General features: G+C 46.0%; 1 protein-coding gene across 2 annotated transcripts in view; it reads right to left on the reverse strand.

Annotated features, from left to right (window-relative positions):
* Positions 1-22,467, reverse strand: part of LAMC1 (laminin subunit gamma 1) — a 120,429-nt gene that overhangs the window by 33,652 nt on the left and 64,310 nt on the right. For both annotated transcript variants that reach the window (XR_014549821.1, XM_083621359.1), the window contains exons 2-10: positions 21,411-21,715; positions 16,297-16,427; positions 13,851-14,017; positions 8,644-8,832; positions 6,312-6,429; positions 2,463-2,561; positions 1,386-1,522; positions 1,021-1,143; positions 716-905 (exon numbers count right to left, since the gene is read on the reverse strand). Coding sequence is in view for 1 of the 2 variants with exons in the window: in XM_083621359.1 (XP_083477485.1) it covers positions 716-905; positions 1,021-1,143; positions 1,386-1,522; positions 2,463-2,561; positions 6,312-6,429; positions 8,644-8,832; positions 13,851-14,017; positions 16,297-16,427; positions 21,411-21,715 (1,459 nt within the window). In the remaining variant the exon portion in view is untranslated. The remainder of the gene's footprint in view (positions 1-715; positions 906-1,020; positions 1,144-1,385; positions 1,523-2,462; positions 2,562-6,311; positions 6,430-8,643; positions 8,833-13,850; positions 14,018-16,296; positions 16,428-21,410; positions 21,716-22,467) is intronic.

Genomic DNA, 22,467 nt, shown 5'->3' on the forward strand with positions numbered 1-22,467 from the left:
GTGAAGCAAGCACCTGCAGACACACTGGTTGAAAGGGAAAAGTTGGGTGCACTCTTAACTCTCCCCAATTAATATTAACAGGACTTCAAAAGTGCTCAACTCTGGCTGGATCATAACCCCTCCTTTCCCCTCAAAAATCAGAGCTTCACACTTTTTAGCCTCGAAACCGTAGCTCTCTTAAGTGATGCTGCCATATTGTTTGGGCTACAAACATCAGACAATTGGTTAGAGTAATCAGTTAAAAATCTACTGCATAATTAAATTGGCAGCAGACATTTTTAAAGTAGCATTCTTTTTAATACAAATTACTTTTTAAAAAACGCTGCATAGAGCTGTATTAAAAGAGGTATTCTTCATCCACTCAGATACAAGGAAAACCTCCCTCTCAATATGCAGGATACTGCCTGCCAAGTGGCATTGGGAATAACATGCCTACATCTAGAACGGAGACATGCATGCACAATAATTATGGGCCAACTTCAAATTGTTGAAAAAAACACAATCTCATTGTTCCCAGAGTTTTTGCAGGCGGCTTTTATCAATGATTCAAGCTAAGTAATTCATAGCTGGCCACAGCTAGAATTCCAATCCGAAACTGCACTCTCTTTAAAGAAACATTTTGTGCTGCGTTAGATTCTGGTTAAAGCCATTTGCTGCTCCTTCAATCAACCTTGAACTTCCCCAGATTAGAAAAACACAATACGCATGCCCTCACCTGAAGGCATACTTCAGGGTGCTCTCACTGGGATAGGAGTTGCCTTGAGCAATCAGAGGTACGGATACTCTCAGGCCAGCCCCTTCAAGCACTATGTCCTCCGCAGAAAGGCGTGTGTCCCGCCTATCGACCCGAAAAGAGAATGTCACGTTTTGGCCGTAACTCAAGACTTGATTCCCAAGGAACTTGCCTGAAAGGGAAGCAACAAAGTCCACATCCAAGGAATGGTAAAGGCAGAGAGTTTAGTTGTAAATATTAGCACGCTACCGGTCGATGCAAATAACCATGCCACTCTTGTTATATACCTGGAGCAATGAAGTAGATGGGAAAGGGAGTTTCTGAGATCACAGATATTTCTTGAGTCTCACTAATCCACTGAACTGAGATTTCAGAGCCATCTCGCTGTTCTGCATGCCAGTCCTCCTCTCCTGAAAGCCACAAAAAGAAACTGGAACTTAAGTGCCGCCAAACTAATTTGCTGCATAGCCTGTGCTTTTCTTGATGTAACCTTATCATTTTATAATTTAATTTATATTTTCTGCAACACAAACCATGTTCTGCTGCAGGGCAGCTGGAATCAGGCAGCTTTCTCTATCTTGTGAAAAGAAATGTTAAAGCTTTTACGGTATAGGGCAGGAGTTGTTCAAGTTAGACTGAAACTTGCACTTACCAAACTGAAAGCTGGAGGTAATTCGGTAGGTGCTGTATCCAATGGCATTGGTACAGACAGATGAGTGCCCAAAACAGAAGCAGGGAGTGCATCCCCTTGGGTTGGCAGGATCCAGGTTAAAAAAGCCAGGTTTACACCTAAAATAAAGTAAAAAAAACCACTAAGCACTTCTAATCCATCTCCCACATTGATCTTCTGCCTTCACATCTTTAAGAGTTTCATTTAACTGGGCCACAGAGCTGCATCCACAATATTTCTTACAGTCAAGCTAGACCACTTTGTGGCAGAACTTCACACTAAATCTGAGGAAGTCTTCCATTCTGGTAAAATAACAGCCAGCATCCTGAAAAAGTATTACTAGAGATTGTCTTTCTTCTGTGGTGACCCGGAAAAGCTGGACTCTAATCCCTACTCAGAACCATTCCTCACTTTATATTGTTATAATTGTTATTTCCATGGCTATATACCCATGTTCTGTTGGAGAGCTGCGACCCAACCTCTGCACAAGTATACAAGGGGGTGTCTAAAGACATGCAGCTGTCATAGATAATCAAATTCACCCTGTGCTTTTGCTAGGATAACAACAGCGCGTTCCACAAGAAATGTTACTGAGCCCTAAAGGGCTTGTTCTCACTAACGGCAGAAGAACTGCTGAAAGTTGAGAAGGGGCTGGGGGGAGGGGGCCACTGCTGCCAAGTGGATCTCTACAAATTTAATTCTCAATTGGCAAAATGGCCTCATTTCAGTGGCCCAAATTTCTCTTCCATCTCCCCAACAAAAACTGAGCCCAACATTCTCAAGTGAAATCTTTTCACTCAATCCCAGCACAGGTGCCAATTTACTACCCCACCTGCCGTTTGTGAGAAACGGACTGAAACGTCAGGAGCTGCTCTCAACCATCAGACTCATTAGGAAGCCTTTCAAAAAGCAGCCATCTCTTAAGCTTGATCTGCATCATGGTTTTTTTGTAAGGATGAAAAGGGGATCATCCCTCTTGAGCAGGGCAGAAAGGCAAAGCGCAACAAATGGGTCAAATCCCACATTCAAAATCCTGTGACGTAATGCAAACCCCACTACCTTTCACAGTTGAAGCCCTCAGCATTGTCTCTGCAGGTACAACGCCCCGTGTCCATGTTGCACTCGTCCATACTGCCAGCAGGATTGCAAGAACACCGCCTGGAAGAGAAGCAAAGAAGTCCAGTCAGAGCACTGAGGAGAAGCAGGAAACCAAGTTTCCAGGGAATATATCAGGAAGGGGCCCTGGGGCCCTGCAGGTATTGATGGGCCACAACTCTCCTCAGCCCCCAGCCATCATGGCCAGTGGTCAGGAATGCTGAGAGCTGTAGCCCAGCAACACCAGGAGGTTCCTCATCCCTGTTGCACATTCTCTATCACAGCCACTACTTTTATGAAGGGCTTTTATGAAAGGGCTTTCATACTTTTATGAAAGGGCTTTTATGAAAACCTACGAGATGGCGGTGAAGGCTGCTAAGAAGTCTTACTTCTCGGCCTCCATTGCATCTGCTAGCTCTCGCCCGGCGCAATTATTTACCGTATTTTTCCCTCTATAACACGCAGATTTTTTCTCCTAAAAAGGAAGGGGAAATGTCTGTGCGTGTTATTGAGCGAATGTGTGGTCCCTGGAGCCAAATGGCAAAAAAAATCAGGCAAAAATCAAATCGCGCGTCTCGGAGAAGGGAAACCTGAAAAGAGGAAGTGGCTGCTTTCCTGCATTCTGCCTCAGGGTCTTACTGCCCACCCTCCTCTGTTTCCTTGCTGTGTTTGCTCAAACGGAACAAAGAGCAGGGAAAGCCCCTCCCCTCCAGGCAAGCAGAGGGGAAAGCAGAGTGTCGTCTCTGTGCTCCGGTGCTGCTGAAAACATGCAGGAGGGAGAGAGAGAGAGAGAGAGAGAGAGAGAGAGAGAGAGAGAGAGAGAGCGCTGGCTGGCTTGGGTGGGTAGGTGAGGGAAAACTTTTGCCTTCCTTTCCTCCCTCCCGTTATACCCCTCTCCTGCATTCTTAGCCAGCTGCTTCTCTGCACACCCCTCTCGTGCTCCTTGTCCATTCTGTATTTTTCCTTCCTTCCCCACTTAAAATGTGGTTAAAAAGCATGGATCCACATGGATCCTCAGGATCTTTGCATTGGGTCACCCCAAATTCACCATCAGATCACATAGCATGTCCATGGCTACAGCCTGCCCCCCAAAAATCACACACGCACTGTTGCCTGGGGCTGCAATGGTGCAAAAATGTGGTTAAAAAGCATGGATCCACATGGATCCTCAGGATCTTTGCATTGGGTCACCCCAAATTCACCATCAGATCACATAGCATGTCCATGGCTACAGCCTGTCCCCCAAAAATCACACACGCACTGTTGCCTGGGGCTGCAATGGTGCAAAAATGTGGTTAAAAAGCATGGATCCACATGGATCCTCAGGATCTTTGCATTGGGTCACCCCAAATTCACCATCAGATCACATAGCATGTCCATGGCTACAGCCTGCCCCCCCCCCCAAATCACGCACCCACTGTTGCCTGGGGCTGCAATGGTGCAAAAACGTGGTTACAAAACATGGATCCTCAGGATCTTTGCATTGGGTCACCCCAAATTCACCATCAGAGCACATAGCATGTCCATGGCTACAGCCTGCCCCCCCCAAAATCACACACCCACTGTTGCCTGGGGCTGCAATGGTGCAAAAACGTGGTTACAAAGCATGGATCCACAGGGATTCTCAGGATTTTTGCATTGGGTCACCCCAAATTCACCATCAGATCACATGTCTGTGGCCACAGCATGAAGCACAAAAATGATACATCCACTGTTTCATTCAGAATGTTTTTTCCCTTGTTTTCCTCCTCTAAAAACGATGTGCGTGTTATGGTCAGGTGCGTGTTATCGAGCGAAAAATACGGTAGTATAATCAGGTCTTTAACGTCCCTTGAGGGACAGCCAAATTTAAATAACAATTTGACACACAGCTATGAGGCATTTGCGAGCTTTTTTGCGGAGAAGGTCTTGTTGCTCCGCCATGACCTCCCTGCCAATTTGGATACAATAAAGGAACTGGAGGCCCCTCGACTGTCCTCGGGTCCAGTATTGAACCACTTTGACCGGATATCCCCAGCCGATGTGGACAGACTCCTCCGAGCTGGAAAGCCCACCACCTGTCCTCTCGACCCGTGCCCGTCTTGGCTGATTAGAGCGTGTCCAGACGAGGTGCAGGCCCTCCTGGGGGATATCATCAATTTGTCCCTTGGCACGGGGACATTCCCAGGGGAACTGAAGGAGGCAGTGGTGCGTCCGCTCTTAAAGAAAACATCATTAGATCCTTTAGATCTATCCAATTACCGCCCGGTTTCGAATCTTCCGTTCCTGGGTAAGGTGATTGAGAGAGCGGTTGCTAAACAGCTTGGTGGGTTTCTGGATGAAACATCGGCTCTGGATCCATTCCAGTCCGGCTTCCGCGCTGGTCATGGGACCAAGACAGCTCTGGTTGCCCTAACAGATGATCTTCGTAGACAGCTGGATCGAGGCGGGTCGGGGCTGCTGATTCTTCTAGATCTGTCAGCAGCTTTCGACATGGTCGATCACGAACATCTGGACCACCGCCTTGCCGACGTGGGAATCCAGGGCACAGTCCTCCAATGGCTGCGCTCGTTTCTCTCTGGTCGGGGACAGAGGGTGGCGCTTGGGGGGGAATTGTCATTGCGCCACTCCTTGGTGTGTGGAGTACCTCAGGGTGTGATACTCTCCCAGATGCTTTTCAACATCTTTATGCGCCCCCTCGCCCAGCTTGTCTGGAGTTTTGGGCTGGGTTGCCATCAGTATGCCGATGACACCCAACTCTATCTGTTGATGGATGGCCATCCTGACTCGGCCCCAGACACACTGACCAGATGCTTGGAAGCTGTGGCTGGATGGTTACGTGGGAGCCGGTTGAAGCTAAATCCTTCGAAGACAGAGGTCCTGTGGCTGGGATGGGACGATATGGGATTGAGGGGGCAACTCCCATCTCTAGCGGGGGCGCAATTAGTGCCAGCTCCGTCCGTTAAGAGTTTTGGGTGTAATCTTTTGACACCTCCCTTTCCATGGAGGTGCAGATTGCAGCTATAACAAAGGCGGCATTTTTCCATCTCCGCCAAGCTAAGCAGTTGGCTCCTTACCTCTCTCGCCCTGACCTAGCCACTGTGATCCACGCGACGGTCACCTCCAGACTGGATTATTGTAACTCGCTCTACGTGGGGCTGCCCTTAAGACTGACCCAGAAACTCCAGCGGGTGCAGAATGCTGCAGCGAGACTCCTTATGGGGTCTTCGCTGCGAGATCACATTCACCCGGTGCTATATCAGCTGCACTGGCTCCCGGTGTACAGGATCAGGTTTAAGGTGCTGGTTTTAACCTTTAAAGCCCTATACCGCCTAGGACCCTCGTACCTACGGGACCGCCTCTTCTGGTATGCCCCACAGAGAAACTTACGGTCTTCAAATAAAAACATCTTGAAGGTCCCAGGCCACAGAGAAGTTAGGCTGGTCTCAACTAGAGCCAGGGCTTTTTCGGCTGTGGCTCCGACCTGGTGGAACGCTCTGTCACAAGAGACAAGGGCCCTGCGGGACTTGACATCTTTCCGCAGGGCCTGCAAGACAGAGCTGTTCCACCAGGCCTTTGGTCAGGGCACAGCCTGACTCCCTCCCTCGGCAATCTTCGCGGAGCTCTGGCCCAATGGTGGCCAGTGGCTTGAATTTAATTAATTTTGTAATGAATGATTTTAGAGTGTTGTTTGTGTTGTACTTTTGTACTGTTTTATTGTTGTTAGCCGCCCTGAGCCCGGCTTCGGCTGGGGAGGGCGGGATATAAATAAAATTTATTTATTATTATTATTACTTTCATCTATATATTGATCTAGGGTCAGTCAACTTTTACCTGCAACCGGCCTCTGTGAGAGAGTGGAAGCCGGGCTGACATCTATCACATTTGTCGCCCATCACACCAGGCTTACAACTGCACCGCCCATAGTTGTCACACTGAGTGCTGAGGGAACCTGTGTGTACAAAATGAGATCAAGGTACTATTAAAAAGCAAATCAACACAAAAACTGCACTATTTGTTCTTCAAACTAGGTCCTTAAATAGGGAGGGACCAGGATCCTAGAATAGGCAAAGGCAATCACAATAGTATATCATTTCTAGAGCCCCTCCACCCCAGACTAAAACAATGTTATCTAGATGAAGTAATCTGAAGTAAAATATGCAACATGTGTTAACCATCTAACGGTTTCCAACCTACACACTCAAATCAGGACTTATCCTATATTGAAGCTGCAATCATCCATAATTTAATACTTGGCAGTTATATGGTGTGTGTTCCCCCCCACCCACCCAGTGGTGCATATACTTAGATAAGAACAACCTTTTGCTCCAATACAATGTAAAACAAACTATTTTGATTCTTGTTGACACAGCTCAGAATAGGCTTTGTCTAAGAAGCAAAATTCTAGCACAGCCCTTTTCCTTTAAGGTGGTCCTTGTCTATTGGCAGGGACTGTTTCTGTACAGTGGTGCATTCTGTCAAAGAGCTTCCGCCTGGGCTCTGACGCAGCGCAGACTCAGATATCCTGGGCCAGCGGCAGCCAGACCAAATGCCACCAGACTCAACAATCTAAAAAGCTTTCACAGAAGACTTGGCAGTCCCCCCTCTGCCCCAAAGGCGAGGAGAGATGTCCACTCTCTCCCGTGGCTCCGGAAATCACTTCTGTGCAGGTGCGCTTTTTGGCGTCTGGGCCTGCACAGAAGCGATTTCCAGCACCGCGGACATGCGCAGACATGATTTCCGGTGTTGCGCTGCGCCGGCCCATGGAAGATCTCCGTGGGAGTGATCTGGCCCATGCCCAGCAAGCCTTGCTGACCCCTGCATTAAAGGCTTTGAATGGCAAGGCTTGCTGAACTGGGCCTAGAAGTTAACTGGCATCTCAAAGCATTTAACTTCCAAACTAGGATGCACTGAGATCATTTGTGTTGTTTTTCAGTATCAGTAGTTTAAAGAGACAAGGATGACATTAAAAAGCTAATTTCTCATTAGCATTGCAAGAGGTTACTTCATCTTTAGGCTAGAAAAAGATTGACACAAAAAAACCATTAAGAGGATTAAAACAAAACAGATTGATTTAGCAACAAGAAGCTCACAAAGACCTTTACCATATACAGTCAACAGTCTTCCTTCAAGCCAGCAATTATTTAGGAACAATTACTCAGGCAAAAATGCCATCTTAAATCAACACACACACACTTTAAATATACACTGGCTGCCTGTTGTGTCATGGAATATACTACAAGGTTTTAACGCTCCTTATCAGGCCTTCTAAATTTGCCGTTGACTGAAAACCAGTCTTCACTGTTGCAACCCCACTTGGCATTTACACTTGGCACAATAGCAAAATAAGAGTCTGATCACAGCGTTAGCCTGACAGGGAAACACATAAACACAGCTTAGATCCGTGCCTGAGTTGGACACCTCAGCTGTATTACATTCTGTACAGATTTTATTGAATATGTGAATCTGGATAACCACTGTTTAACATTTTAAACACTATTCTACTAATGCCCAAGTACAGATCTCTGTTCACACATCATCCGTTCTAGAACCACAGAACTGTAGAGTTGGAAGGGACCATGAGGGTCATCTAGCCCATTCCCCTGCAATGCAGGGATTTGTTGCCCAACACAGGGCTCAAACTTGCGATCCTGAGATTAAGAGTCTCATGCTCTACCAGCTGAGCTGTGACCAAGAAAGAGAATTCAAGGCACACCAGAAGAGGGTTAACCTCATCAGTCACGCCAGATAACTTGAATCACTAGGCGCAGCATGGAGGCTTAACTCTCCACTCCTGTTGGAAGAAGCACTTGGGGACACCACTGCCTCTTCCATAATGGGCCCCTCTATCACTGATATTGGGTAGCCATGCCCCATGGGCAGTGCAACCCACTGGCCCCTTCCACGTGATCCTTGCAAGAGACAGTCTCTTCTCCATCTCACATACATCCCACCCATTAGGACTACAACCATTTTGGTAGGCCCCCTACCTTTTAAAATATAAAGCTGATTTAAGAGCTGACTTCACACAAAATGTTATTCTAGTTGTTACAATTTAAACCCACAAAGGGTAACCGTTTAAAATTGTCAGCATGCCAAGAACTCTCTCCCTTTGGAAGCTTAACAACTGAAAAACCCAAAGAGATTCATCATCTCTGACACTCACCCACAGGGTTGCAGTTACATGGCAGGCACGCTTCCTCACTCCCAAGGCGGTAGAAATTCTCCCGACATCTCTCGCAGTTTGGTCCGTCAGTATTACCAAAGCAGCTTGTGCAGTGGCCACCGTGGCCCGTGGAACGGTAGAGTTCAGGATCAAAGTAGCACTCCTGTGACCGGCCATTGCAGTTGCAAGCTAGAGGTAAGGAACAAACATGTGCTTGTTCAGTAGGCCACTAAGCGCATCTCCCTGCTAAACCCTTTTCCATCTGCCCAACCCTCCAGGCAACAAATCCAGAAGTAAACGCTACCAAGTCTATAAAGTTGTAAAATAAGATGCTCAGTCCAAAAGAAAAATGCAGCTTAACAGAAACACCAAATGGCTCAGAATGAAAAGAGGTTGGGGAGAAGTAAAGAGATGAGAAAATTAAGCAATTGTTTCTACCTGTTTGGAGATGATGCAGTAGGAGTTTGGGACCTCAGATAACATTCCATGCTTACCATACAGAATATAAAAGCTCAACAAGTTCAGTGATTTTCAGAAAGCTAGTTCACTGTGGTTTCCTTCATATTAGTTTAAGGGGGACACCAAAGCTAGCAGAGGCTGAGATGGTTGGTGAAGCTTCTGAACTGGAGCCAAAAATCCCACAGGTTGGGATGTAGTAGAGCTTAGTTTCCTGCTGTTCTTGTTTTTTAAAAAAAGAACACCAAGCCATATAGTGGTACCTCGGGTTACATACGTTTCAGGTTACAGACTCCGCTAACCCAGAAATAGTACCTCAGGTTAAGAACTTTGCTTCAGGATGAGAACAGAAATTGCGCAGCAGCGGCGCAGCAGGAGGCTCCATTAGCTAAAGTGGTGCTTCAGGTTAAGAACAGTTTCAGGTTAAGAACGGACCTCCGGAACGAATTAAGTACTTAACCTGAGGTACCACTGTATTTTGAACTAAAAAAGAAATGATGGCCAGCAACATGGGCTCTATCCTTCAATTCCCATGTAAGCTAGAACACAGGCAACATGCTCTTTTACACACACACACAGGAGGAGTGCTCTGCTTATGAACTTTGTGCTACGCAGACCCATTTCTGGTGCACAAGTCAAGGCAGGTAGGAACATCAGGAGAGAAATCTGCTAAGGTTCGTACACTGTGTTACAGGCGCCCTTTTGCCTGGGTCTTGGCTTACATGAGGGAAATGGCTAGGGTGACTAAGGGTGCGGGTGCAATTCCTTAGACTTGGGGGCGGGGGGAGGGGGCACAAATGGAAAGCCTGGGTTGAGCTCCCAGGCTACTAGCTGCCATTCCAGAGCAGAGTCAAGCTGACACACCCTTCCTGCTTCTGCAGTGTTGAGCTGCTGCCTGATCCTCAGTTCAGCAGATTTAGGGTAAAACCACCCCAAGGCAGAGGCACCACAGGGAGCTGCATAGGTACCATGGTGCAAACCAGAATAGCACTATCCTTGTGGTTCACCTGCTCTTGCCCGAGGCTCCAGGAGGTGGAGGCAATTAGCCTTTGTCCATGAGCATGCCTTCCCCACCCCTCACCCCCAAAGGGCTGGAGTCGTGATATGTTGCTGAGTGTACTAGATTTTCCACCCGGCTGTCTCTCCAGCTGTGCTACAGTTTCTAGCCTTCCCACAGCCCTCCCACACAGTTTACACTGCTCTCTGGCATGCAAACTGCAGGGAAAGATAGCAGCGAGACCAGCCTGCCCCAGCTGCATCCTGTGTGTCTGTGCATGTGAATGAGAGAGAACAAACTTTCTGCTTTCCTTAGCACAGACAGGCCTAATTGCTCATGTCTAGGACATGGAGCAGAACAAGAGCCCATCAGACACCAGTTTCGTCAGGCATTCAACTCAAGTCACAGACTCACATATGCAGCTGGGAACTTTCAGCATACATATGAAGCAAGTTAGGAAGAAATGTTGTCTTCCCTCTCCATGCAGGAAGCTAGCAATTCTAATGCTGGAGGCCAGAGCACACTAGCGTGCAATGAAGCAGGCTAAACTGTGCCTTCAAAAATTAAGCCATTGTGTTGGGTGCTCACCAGAGTGCAGAGTCCCCATGCAGCACAGATGCTATACCCCACCCGCCAAATGTATGGGAAGGAATAAAGAAGCTGCATACAGCCTCTGCTACAGCTAACAAGCGGGGGGGGGGGATTCCAGAAGCATCACCATAACTCAAAAAGTGCAGGCCCATCGCAGACTGTCTGGGCAGAGGGAAATGCAAGATGCTGCAAGGCAATTATTATCTGTAGTTACAAGGAGAATGCCTTCTCACAGACATTTTCAATTCTTATAGCAAAATGTTTCAACATCCACATTCTTTGGTTCCTCTGATAGAAAGAAGGCTGTTTCCAAGCGGGCGGTTTTAGGGTGTGCACAGAAGGCCTTCATTTTGCTGAAGTGAAGCCACACTGCTTGTATCCTCTAGGTTGAGGCCATGCAGCGCTGAGGTGTCCACTGTGTGCATCCAAAAGTTCTGCCTTCTTGCTAACATGGTTGGATCTGCCGGCACCTCTGTACCAATTATTAAGTCCGACAAGGCACTCAGAAATAAAGTGTATGGCAACAGGTTGCTCCACCTCTTTTTTTTTGTCAAAATCACTGATTTGTGGTTTCTAAAATGTGTGCATAGGTTGGTTGTAATTTTACCTGCATACCGAATATGACATTCTTTCTTTCTCTTTTCTTTTCTTTGCATTCAATGATATAAATTATTTTGCATGACCTGCAGGTGATGTTCTGTTTGAAGTGATACGGTCTACCTGTCCTGGTGCTTTGAAGGTAGCTCTATCTATGGAATATGCACAGGTGATACAGCACTTAGAATTACAAGGGTAAGACCCAGGATTGCTTACGTAAAGCTCTCAGTAACAGTTTGCGTAGAATGGAAGGCTGGCAAACTGCAGTAACAGGAGGCTTGCTGATAGCAAATTCTGAATGGTTTGCTAAATCTAACAACAAGTAGCTTTCTCAGATTGCCAAGTGATAGCTAGGAGATGGTGGGTGGAGGTCTCCCACACGTGGGATATGTTGCTCTTTGTCAGGTGGCCCCTCACTTTGATGGAGGTGTTTTTCTCTAGGCAGGATGGGAGCCCAATGGATGTTGCAATCAATTACATGTGGAGGATATTCTTTTTTGCAGGAGACATTGTTTATTTTCAGTGATCCTTTGGTGTTTTATCTTTGTTGCAAATGCATTTGATTCTAAGAGCCGGTCTGTAAACAATTCTTTATATGTTTTGGATGTCAGGATATCCAGCACAGATGGTTGTGAGCATCACTGGCTTATGTTGTAAAGACTGGTGACTATTTTGTTATTTCAACAGTGAGGAAAACATTCCATCCAATGACACAGTGAGAAATGCTCAGTGATGTGCTGCCCCTAATGGAAGGGGATGGGGAACTTGATATGAGGCTGCTCTTCTTATAACATGCACTTATATCCAAAGATAGGACTCAGGGGGTCATTTGAGAGTCTTCACTTGAGTTTCAGCTAAATTCATGGTACTGGATCATACCTTGAAGGAACAAGGGTTCCAGGGAAATAATTTTCACAAAAACAAAAATTTCTCAGTTTCTTCATGAGAGATCATTTGCATCTATAATCAGGACTCTATTGTATTGCAAACCTGTGTCCATTTGAAAAATCTCTGAAGGCCAAAAATACTGTGCAACTCCAGAAGCAAGAAGATATAGTAAGTATCAGATCAAGCAATTAAAATAAACTGCTTTTATCAATACTTTTCTCCTCTTTTTTAAAAAATACCTCTTTCTATGATCACTTAAACTGATTCCCAAGGATGTCACAGAACAACTAACAATTGCACACAGAAGTTTTTAGACAGTTGCCTTACAACAGTTTCCCCCTGCTTCACTGTCATCCTATTCTACTATACATTCCAGACAGAAGATAAATCTGCCTGCCACACACTGCAGTCCTCCCAAACCCACCCGGGTACCATATGTAAGCACTTTTCCCACAAGAAAAGCAGTCACTATGGAAACAACTGTAAGGTACCTTGCCCAGAATAAAGCTCTGGGCACCAGGTTAATTCTGATGGACACGTCTCACACAGACGGTTTCTTGATGCACTAACCCACTCTACGACTAGGGTATTTTTTAAGCCTGAGGGTTACAGCCATTTCTAGGAAGACAGCAGTCCCTTGTACTGGTTTAAGCTCAAATCCCATGCCTTTCTCCCCATCAGAACTTTGCACCCAGAATGAAAGACAAGAAATCCAAGTTTTCTCCCTTTTCTCCCCCTAAGGTTTGGGGTTTTTCCCTTTCAAAAAAGAAAGGGCTGCCTGCATATCACAAACCCCACAGTAACTCAGAAAAACACTAGGTCTTGGGTAGCATCCAGAATACAGCTCCCAGGTTATTATTATTATCTGTTTAAACAACCCAACCACCAAACACTTTCTAGTACTAATGGCAACAATGATGTGCTTTAAAGTATGTGGACAACACCTGGGGGAAGACTCAAAAGCCAAAGGGATTGCTGAACAGGATTTCTACTAGTTAGAGGGCAAGGCTTCTGTGGGGTTGGACTGGGTGACCCTTGGGGTTTGCTTCCACCTCTGCAATTCTATGATGTGCAATGTGTGCAAAGGGAGAGTCCTGCATATCAGCTTGTATATTTCATGCATATTATAGAATTCCTTTCTTGTGACTGCGGAATCTGGGTCATCCTGGCACAGATTCTATTTATTTTCATCCATAGAACACAATTCCTGGTGATAATTAGTTAAGTCCAGAGGACTATGCTGAATCAACAATGCATAAATGAGAAATACATTTTTTATCTTGCAGTTGGGTAAATAGGTCGGTGTGCCAACAATAACCGCAGATAACAAGCTGTACAGCACCTAGTGTGGTCTGAATCTTGAGATACGAGACAAAGAATTACCCAACACTCTGCAGGTTCCAAGGCATTTTTACCACACAACACACGCCAACTGATAATAGGAAACAAAGACGTTTGAGGTAGGGTTTAAAATAAGCCAAGCTCCTGAATTAATACAGGATGACAAGAGACAGGAAGGGACTGGATCCTGCCAGGAGGAAAAAGGAAGAGAACACTCCAAAGAGCTTTAAAATTGGCTACCTCCCACATGACAGTAGGAGGTGATGAAATAATTGGCAGGAAGATTTTGCTTCTTAGACAAAGCCAGATTATTTAAGAACAACCCCAGCACACTTACGCAAACATTCGTTGGCACTCTCTGCCGTTGCTCTTCTCCAAGGCCGGTCGTTGTAAAAAGGGAGGCACTTTTCACAGTCCACCCCAAAGGTATTGTGCTTGCAATTGCAGGACAGCTTTCCATATTCATTCTTCACACACTCGCTTGCGTGGCCGTTGCATTTACACCTGAACGGTAGGAGCAAGACTTCAGGAAGAAATGTACATCTTGTGCCCCACAAGAGTCCAAACCTCCTACACAACCAGACTGACTCACATCAAAGGAACTCCTGGGGTCTGTCTGTTCCTTCCCGCCTCCACCCCAAGGAAAGTGATTCTCAGGGCAGTGGAAATTTCTTAACATACAATGAACCAATACAGTCACCCGACCTCTCTCAAGTGACGGCTAAAGCAAAGTAGTAGGTGAGAAAGCAATTTCTAAACGCTTTTTTTTTCTTTAAAAGAAAGAAACAGATCCCAATGTGCTTCCATATTCCTTGAGGAATCGCCTTTTATATTGCCAATGAAAAGCGTGCAGTACAGACAGGCAAACAGGGACCTGTTGTAACATTTCTACCTTTGCTGCCCTGGGCTTCTTTGGGAGAAAGAGCAGGATAGAAGTAGCAATAATTATTCCAATATAGCTTTCAGGTGCCCCTCTCACATCCATGTTATTATGCAGTTGATTTGTCCAGAGTAAGCCCAAACCAGTGGCTCTCAAATGGTGTGACACACCACACTAGTGTGGCAGGAGAGAATGGCAAGTGTGGCAGGAAAATTCAAGGACAATCAGTATTGTATTTTAGGAATGATTCAGGTTCTAACGCAGTTGCATTGTTTTATACCTTCTAGGTGTCCCACGATCATATGATAAAGTAGTTGTGTTCTGTGTTATAAACCAAGCACTGTTAGGAGTTGTGTCTTTTTGTTTTCCAACACATTTCTCATCAATAAAAACATTTGGTGTGGTGCAAGCAAATTTTAATTCTGACAGTGTGGCCCAGAGAAATTTTTTTGAGAAGCACTGATTTAGACACAACCCAAGTGTTATCAAAACTCAACTGGGTTTATTGAAAAACTGGGTTTATTGAACTCAACTGGGTTTATTATTGAAAAATGAAACAAAAGTGCTACTAGCTCCCACTATGCCAGAGCACATAACTTACTTGCAAAGCAAGTTCAAAGTTTACAAATGATACGTACTCTGCATACCTACTCTAGCAGCCAGAGTTTAGTGGCTAGAAGTTCAAAGAGTGCATTGTGAGCCAAGAAGCCCAACTTCTACCTTATTTGCCTTATGCAAACCAGCTCTTCAGCATCAGTTGTCTCCTTCTTCCACATCTTTGCATGGGGATAAATATACTGGCCTAACTGAGAAGGCTGTTGTGAAAGTTACTGGTGTAATATATACAAAGTGCTCTGAGCAAGTTGGAAAAGTGAAGTATTTGTAGAAGAAGAAGAGTTTGGATTTGATATCCTGCTTTATCACTACCCGAAGGAGTCTCAAAGCGGCTCACATTCTCCTTTCCCTTCCTCCCCCAGAACAAACACTCTGTGAGGTGAGAGGAGCTGAGAGACTTCAGAGAAGTGTGACTGGCCCAAGGTCTCCCAGCAGCTGCATGTGGAGGAGCGGAGACTCGAACCCGGTTCCCCAGATTACGAGACTACCACTCTTAACCACTACACCACACTGGCTCTTGAAAGCTTTTATAGACAACTGTTAGCTTAAACAAAGCCAGGGATAAGGCAGAGCTGCAATTAACACACAACCATTAGAAATACTTTCCCCTGCTTCTCATCTGAACTGTTGCACTGGTCACACAATTATTAACCAGTGAAAAGGGTTTTCAGCAGGGGGCTGGTCCACTGTTCCTCAGACCTTGTGTGGGGCTGGACTATATTTTGGGGGGGAAATAAAAATGAACGAATTCCTATGCCCCACAAATAACCCAGAGATGCATTTTAAATAAAAGCACACATTCTACTCATGTAAAAACACGCTGATGTAAAAACACACTCATGTAAAAACACACCATCCGCGGCTGGATTGAGAGGGCTATTGGGCCGGATCCGGCCCCCGGGCCTTAGGTTGCCTGCCCATGGGTTAAATTCTCATGTCTGGGTTTTACTTTATGACAGCCTCTTTTATCATGGACAGAGACTTTTCATAAAATGTAAACAACGCTAAGTAATTATGAGAAGTACGACTGAACTTTATAAGCCTGACCTGGTTACATGAATCTGGTGCAAATGAAGTTGAAGAATGCACCATAGATATTGGAATAGTCCTTGAGCCTGTTAAATACCAGTACACAAGTTCAGTAACAGACGTTTTATTATTTTAAAATGAAAAATCACTTTAACTGTGTGTACATACAAATAAAAATGGGGGGGGATGCAGTCAGAAGCCCCAAACAAACACTTATTTAAGATATTAAATATATAATTGGATGTGGTTTACTACTTACCTGCCACCCACAGCAAAGTCAGAAATGGCATAGTAATAAGACTTGAGAACTTTGGGATCATTAAAAACTTCATCTCCAAAGGTGTTCAGGCGATTAAGGCTGACTCTGATATCGGTAGCAGTTACCCATTCCTAAAAGGGGAAATTGAAATGAAGCCACAATACACGTATGAACAAGCCACAGCAACACTCAATGTATAGCATATATTCTATGTGACTCTAGCCAAGATTTGTTTTGGGCTTATTGCTTGTGGTTTGCTTGGGGAAAACAAACCCAGAGGAAAGGTTCAGGTGTAGCGCTAACACAGCAGCAGGAGGCGGACGGGGAGCAGAGCACCCAACACTTTGTCCTGCTGCACGTTCTGCTTTGAACCATAGTCACGTGTAACTATAGTTTAAAGTGACATGCAAATGAGGCCATTGCCAGTAGGCCTGTTGGGCCTTGTAGTTCCACATTATTCATTATTTCCTTGAGAACCCAACTCATCCAGTATCAAAACTCAATTATATTTTTTTAAAAAATCCCTTTATAACCTCACACGAGAGCTTAAGAAGCCTCTATGAACAGCATTTTAAAAATTCTGTACCAACTGTGCATTCATTCTCCAATCACCCATCTGGTTACCGCTCTGTGCTGTGACAACCATAAAGTCACAAACAGAGCATTTGGATTGCCAGGTTGTGCAAAACCTGAAGTCTCTGGACACATTATTATTATTATTATTATTATTATTATTATTATTATTATTATTATTATTATTTGAATTTATATACCACCCTATACCTGGGGGTCTCAGGGCAGTTCACAGAATAAAATCAAGATGTAAAACCACAAAATATATAATAAAAAGAAAAACAACAACCAAATGCCCCCACACACAAAAAAGCACATTTTAAAAGGGCATAGGATGTAAATCAACCAAAGGCCTGGTCAAAAAGGAACATTCTTGCTTGGCGCCTAAAGGTGTATAATGAAGGTGTCAGGCGAACTTCCCTGGGGAGAGCATTCCACAAATGGGGAGCCACTACAGAGAAGGCCCTGCTCTCGTGTTGCCACCCTCAGAAGGGCCTCAGAAGATGATCTCAGGGTCCGGGTAGGTTCATGTGGAAAGAAGCAGTCCTTGAGGTATTGTGGTCCTGAGCCATCTAAGGCTTTATAGGTCAAAGCCAGCACTTTGAATTGGGCCTGGAAACTAATTGGTAGACAGTGCAGTCTGACCAGAATCAGTGAAATATTCTCAAACCGTCTTGCTCCAATGAGCAACCTGGCCGCTGAATTCTGCACTACCTGAAGTTTTTGAACAATAATCAGAGGCAGCCCTACATATAACACATTGCAGTAATCTAACCTTGAGGTTACCAGAGCATATACAACAGTAGTTAGGCTATCCCTGTCCAGATAAGGACGTAGCTGGGCCACTAGCCAAAGCTGATGGAAGGCACTCCAGGCCACTGAGGCCACCTGAGCCTCGAGCGACAGCAAAGGATCCAGGCGTACCCCCAAGCTACGAACCTGCTCCTTCAGAGGAAGTGTAACCCCATCAAGAGCAGACAGCCTTCCAGCCCATCCGGTCTAGGGAACCACCCACTAACAGTGCCTCAGTCTGATCTGGATTGAGCTTCAGTGTTGGCTCTCATCCAGTCCATTATCAAGTCCAGCATTTCCACTGCCTCACCTGCAGATGTAAAGGAGAAGTAGAGCTGAGTGTCATCAGCATTCTGCTGACAACGCACTCCAAATCTCTGAATAACCCATCCAGTGGTTTCATGTAGATGTTGAACAGCATAGGGGATAGGATTGAGCCCTGAGGAACTCCACATTGAAGGTTCCACAGGACTGACCCTCAGGGAACGACCACTCAAGTAGGCCCAGAACCACTGCAAAGTGGTGCCACCCACCCCTAACTCAGACAGCTGCTCCAGAAGGATACCATGGTCAGGGATATCAAAAGCTGCTGAGAGGTTGAGGAGAATTATCAGGGGCACATTTCCCCTGTCTCTGTCTCGACAGAGGTCATCATACAGGGTGACCAAAGCAGTTTCTGTGCCCAAAACCGGGCCTAAACCCTGATTGAAATGGATCCAGAAAATCAGTTTCTTCCAAAAGTGCCTGGATCTGGTCTGCGACTACTCACTCCAGAACCTTGCCCAGGAAAGGGAGATTAGCAACTGGCCAGTAGTTAGTTAGGTTTTCCGAATCCAGGGAAGGTTTCTTAAGGAGTGGTTTTACCACTGCCTCCTTCAAACAGGCAGGGACCACCCCTCTCGTAAAGAGGCATTGATCACCTCCCTGGCCCAGCCAGCTGTTCCCTCCCTGCTGGCTTTTATCAGCCAAGAAGGGCAAGGGTCTGGAGTGCAAGTGGTCGCAGCACCTTGTCCATATCGTTGAGCCTTACCAACTGAAACTCATCCAGCACAACAGGACTAGACTGTGCTCTGGACACCCCATGGGATTCATCTGCTATAACAGCAGAGTCAAGGTCTTGGTGGATATAAGCGATGTTGTCCTCAAAATGCTTTGCAGGCAAGTCACAGAGACCTACCGTTGGTTCTACCATCTCCTTTGGGCCAGCCTGGAAAAGGCCCTGTACAACCTGGAAAGGCTCTGCCAAACGACATAATGAGGATGCCATGGAGGCAGCAAAGTAGGCCTTTTTTGCTGTCTTCACTGCCACTAGGGAGGCTCAATAATGAGCCCTTGTCAGTGTTTGGTTGCATTCATTTGGATCTTTCCTCCACTGTTCAAGCCATCTCCCAGCGTGTTTCCTTGCCCTTATCTCCAGAGTATACCAGGGGGCCAATCGGGCTCCACGAAGTGGGAGAGGGCACTCAGTGGCATTCAGGTGTTCCAGAAGTCAACCAGGGCTTCAACAGGCGCACCAGTCATATCAGCCAGAAAACCCCCCAGAGCCATTTGGAATCCCACTGGATCCATCAGCTGCCAAGGGTGGACCTTCATAATAGGTCCCCCATCTCTGCAGAGGGGGAAAAGGTGCTGAAATTCTAAATCTAAACAGGAAGTGACCACAACAAGGGACTGATGTCAATGTTCCGCACATTCAAATCACCGTCTTCCTGCCTAGTTGAAAAGACAAGGTCCAGAGTGTGGCCTTCCATGTGCATTGGGCCGGTGACATGTTGGGACAGCCTCATGGTTGTCATGGCAGCCATGAAGTCCTGAGCCACCCCAGAGCCAGCTGCCTTGGCATGGATGTTGAAGTTTCCCAGAATCAGCAGTCTGAGAGTCCTCAACACCACCTCCAAGACCAGCTCTGTCAGCTCCGGAAGGGAGACTGCTGGGCAGCGAGGCAGGTGGTAAACCAGCAGAATCCTTAATCCGTCCCGATTGGCCAATGCCAGGAACACACACTCTAGACCCCCACCCCAACTGGACAGAGACCCTAGGGACAGAGAGAGAATCTCTATAGACTACAACAACTCCCCCTCCCCGACCCTCAAGTCTGGCCTGATGGTGCACTGAGTACCCCGGTGGGCACAGCTGGGTGAGACCAACTCCACCCTGTTCACCCACCCAGGTTTCAGTGACACATGCCAGATCAGCCTCCTCATTGATAATCAGATCATAGGTGGTCCTTCCCTTCCCCTCATATGAAGCAATTCCCTACATCTTACCCTGGTAAATGGAAAATGGCCAGTGATGATTTGCCTCAAGACCAACTGTCACACACAGGGGAAGATGGAGCCAGGTTCAGGTACATAATACCAAAATATGGCTTAGCGTTACATCTGAACCATCCCAACAGCTCAACTCAACTAAGCAGTTGAGTCCTCAGGGATGCTAGCGTACCTTGGGATTTATTTCTATCCCATATCCTTCTTTCTAAATGGTTTGGAATGCTTTTCCTGGTCCAGGAAGTAGGGGAGAAATTTTAAAAATTAACCAAAGATATGTACATGTATTTGGTTTGCTGGAAGTTTTCCAGTCTCAGAACCAAGTACCCATGTATAATACACACAATGAATCATACTTACACGAATGCTTTGTTTTAAATTCTCAGCTTCCGCTTTCCCATCGACTCACCACAACCCAAGGGAAACCAGCATAATTGCTCCAGAATAGATACCTGCCCCAAGGCTCTAAGGCTCAAGTCTGTCTTTTCTTGGGAGCCTGCATTCCAACACATACTGAATAATCATCAGCGAGGCTTTCATGTTCACAGCAACCAGTTTTTTTCCTGTTCATTTCATAGCTTTAAGATGTGCTGATGCCAATTTGAAAAGGAAGCAGGCGGATCCCACGGAAAAACAAATACAAGAGCGATGCAACACAACAGTTCTGTTTCCCTTAAAAGGAAGATGCCTGGTTTCCTTGTTAGGAGGTGTGACAGGATGTAAATTTAAATGGATCGGTTAAACAAGAGGCAGTGATGGCCCCCAACTTAGATCGCTTTTGAAGAAGATTAGACAAATTCATAGATATTAAGGCTATCCAATGGCACTGTACTTCTGAATAATGCTGCTGAAAACTGCTCTCAGGTCCTGCTTGTGGTCTTCCCACGGCCAGTGTGACAACAGGACTAGATGGGCCATGGACCTGATCCAGCAGGCTCTTCTTACGTTCTTATAAAAATCTGCACCAGTTTTCCCCTGCAACAAACCACTGGACCTACATGGTGGACCACAAAAACAGCAAAATTCCCAAGCTCTCCCATTACCGTTTTACTAATTATTCTTCATCACACATGTATATCAGTCTCCTTCAAAGGAGCAGACAGGTTGTTCTGTGGTTCCCATTCATTTCAATAGAGATTGTGCCAGAGAACGTGTGAGGAATCGCACCCTGAGGCTCAGATCTGTCCATTCCCACTGTGCTGCACTCAGGCGCAAACCTGAAGCTGCTTCACGTCTCACGCCAGGGGTCTCCCTGACCAGCTGCTAAACAGCAAGATACAGAACACACCTGAAGAAGCAGGACCATAGATAACCTTGCTAACTGGAGCATGCTGTGGGCCTACATTGGGGTTATCCATAAAAAGTAGAGAGGAACTGCCTAGTGTCTTCTTCTGGTTGTACCCAGGAGAGACTTAGATATGAAGAACTGAGATGTGCCTCAATCACAGCCTCTGATCCAGATCCAATCCCCATTCTCCTTACCTGTAAGACAGGGCTGTTGTCAAAGTTGTAAGCGCTGGGCCTGCCCTCCAGTGTTGAAAAGGCTACGTTGCCTCCCGTGAGTGGAGAGATGTCACTGAACTCGTCTGTGCAAAGGGCCTGCTGTTCATCCTCCCCGGTCCTGATGAAGGCACGGCTGGATTTGCGGTAGGTGTTCTCGCATGAGCCACTGTAGTACTGGTAAGGCACCCAAGGACCATCTTCCCGAGTGCGTTTGTAGATGGCAAAGCTCTCCGGCCGGCTGGTGTGAAATTTCAGGCGTACGTATGTAATATCAAAGGCCTTTCCTGTAAGAGAAGAAAAAGTGTTGAGAGTTTGAGACTAAAACACAAGAGCAGGAAGAGAGAGAAATGTCTCTTCGTTCTTTTCAAAGTCTGCAGGGTCGACTTGCTATAAATGTTTGTGTGAAAAATCAGAATGAGAAGCTATGTTTATAATAATAATACAGCACAACGTGTAATATGGAGATAAAAGGAACAGGTAACACAGCACCGTCCTAGGCCAAAGTCCCACTTCTCCAGCACCCCATTCTCAGTGTCCAGCCAAATGCCTATGGGAAGTCTGCAAGCAGAACCCGAGTGCGACAGCACTCTCTGCATCTGATTCCCAGAAACTGGTAGTCTCCACCATATGGCCATTGTTGCTAGCATCCCCTGATAACCACAAGCCCCATGCATCTGTCTAATCCCCTTTTAAAGCCATCCATGCTGGTGGCCATCACTACATATTATGGGGACAAAGTCCAGTTTAATTTTGTGCTGTGTGAAAAGGTTCACTGGATGACCCTGAGCACCTACATTTTCCACACCATGCACAATTTTGTACATGTTCCCCCTCTTACTCACCCTTTTTTTCTAAAAAGTCGCAAACATCACAACTTTTCTCATAGAGCAATTGTGCCCCATAACCTCAGGGTTACTGGAAGCTTCTCTCTCTGTTTCAGACCAAACCCCAACCTGCTAAAACGGACTGATGCATCTGGACAACACAGCACGGTTGCTGTGCAAACCACTTAGAAGCTGAACTACACTGCAGGGTT

Source organism: Podarcis filfolensis (assembly GCF_964270895.1).
Source record: "Podarcis filfolensis genome assembly, chromosome: 6".
NCBI classification, from domain to species: Eukaryota; Metazoa; Chordata; class Lepidosauria; order Squamata; family Lacertidae; genus Podarcis; species Podarcis filfolensis.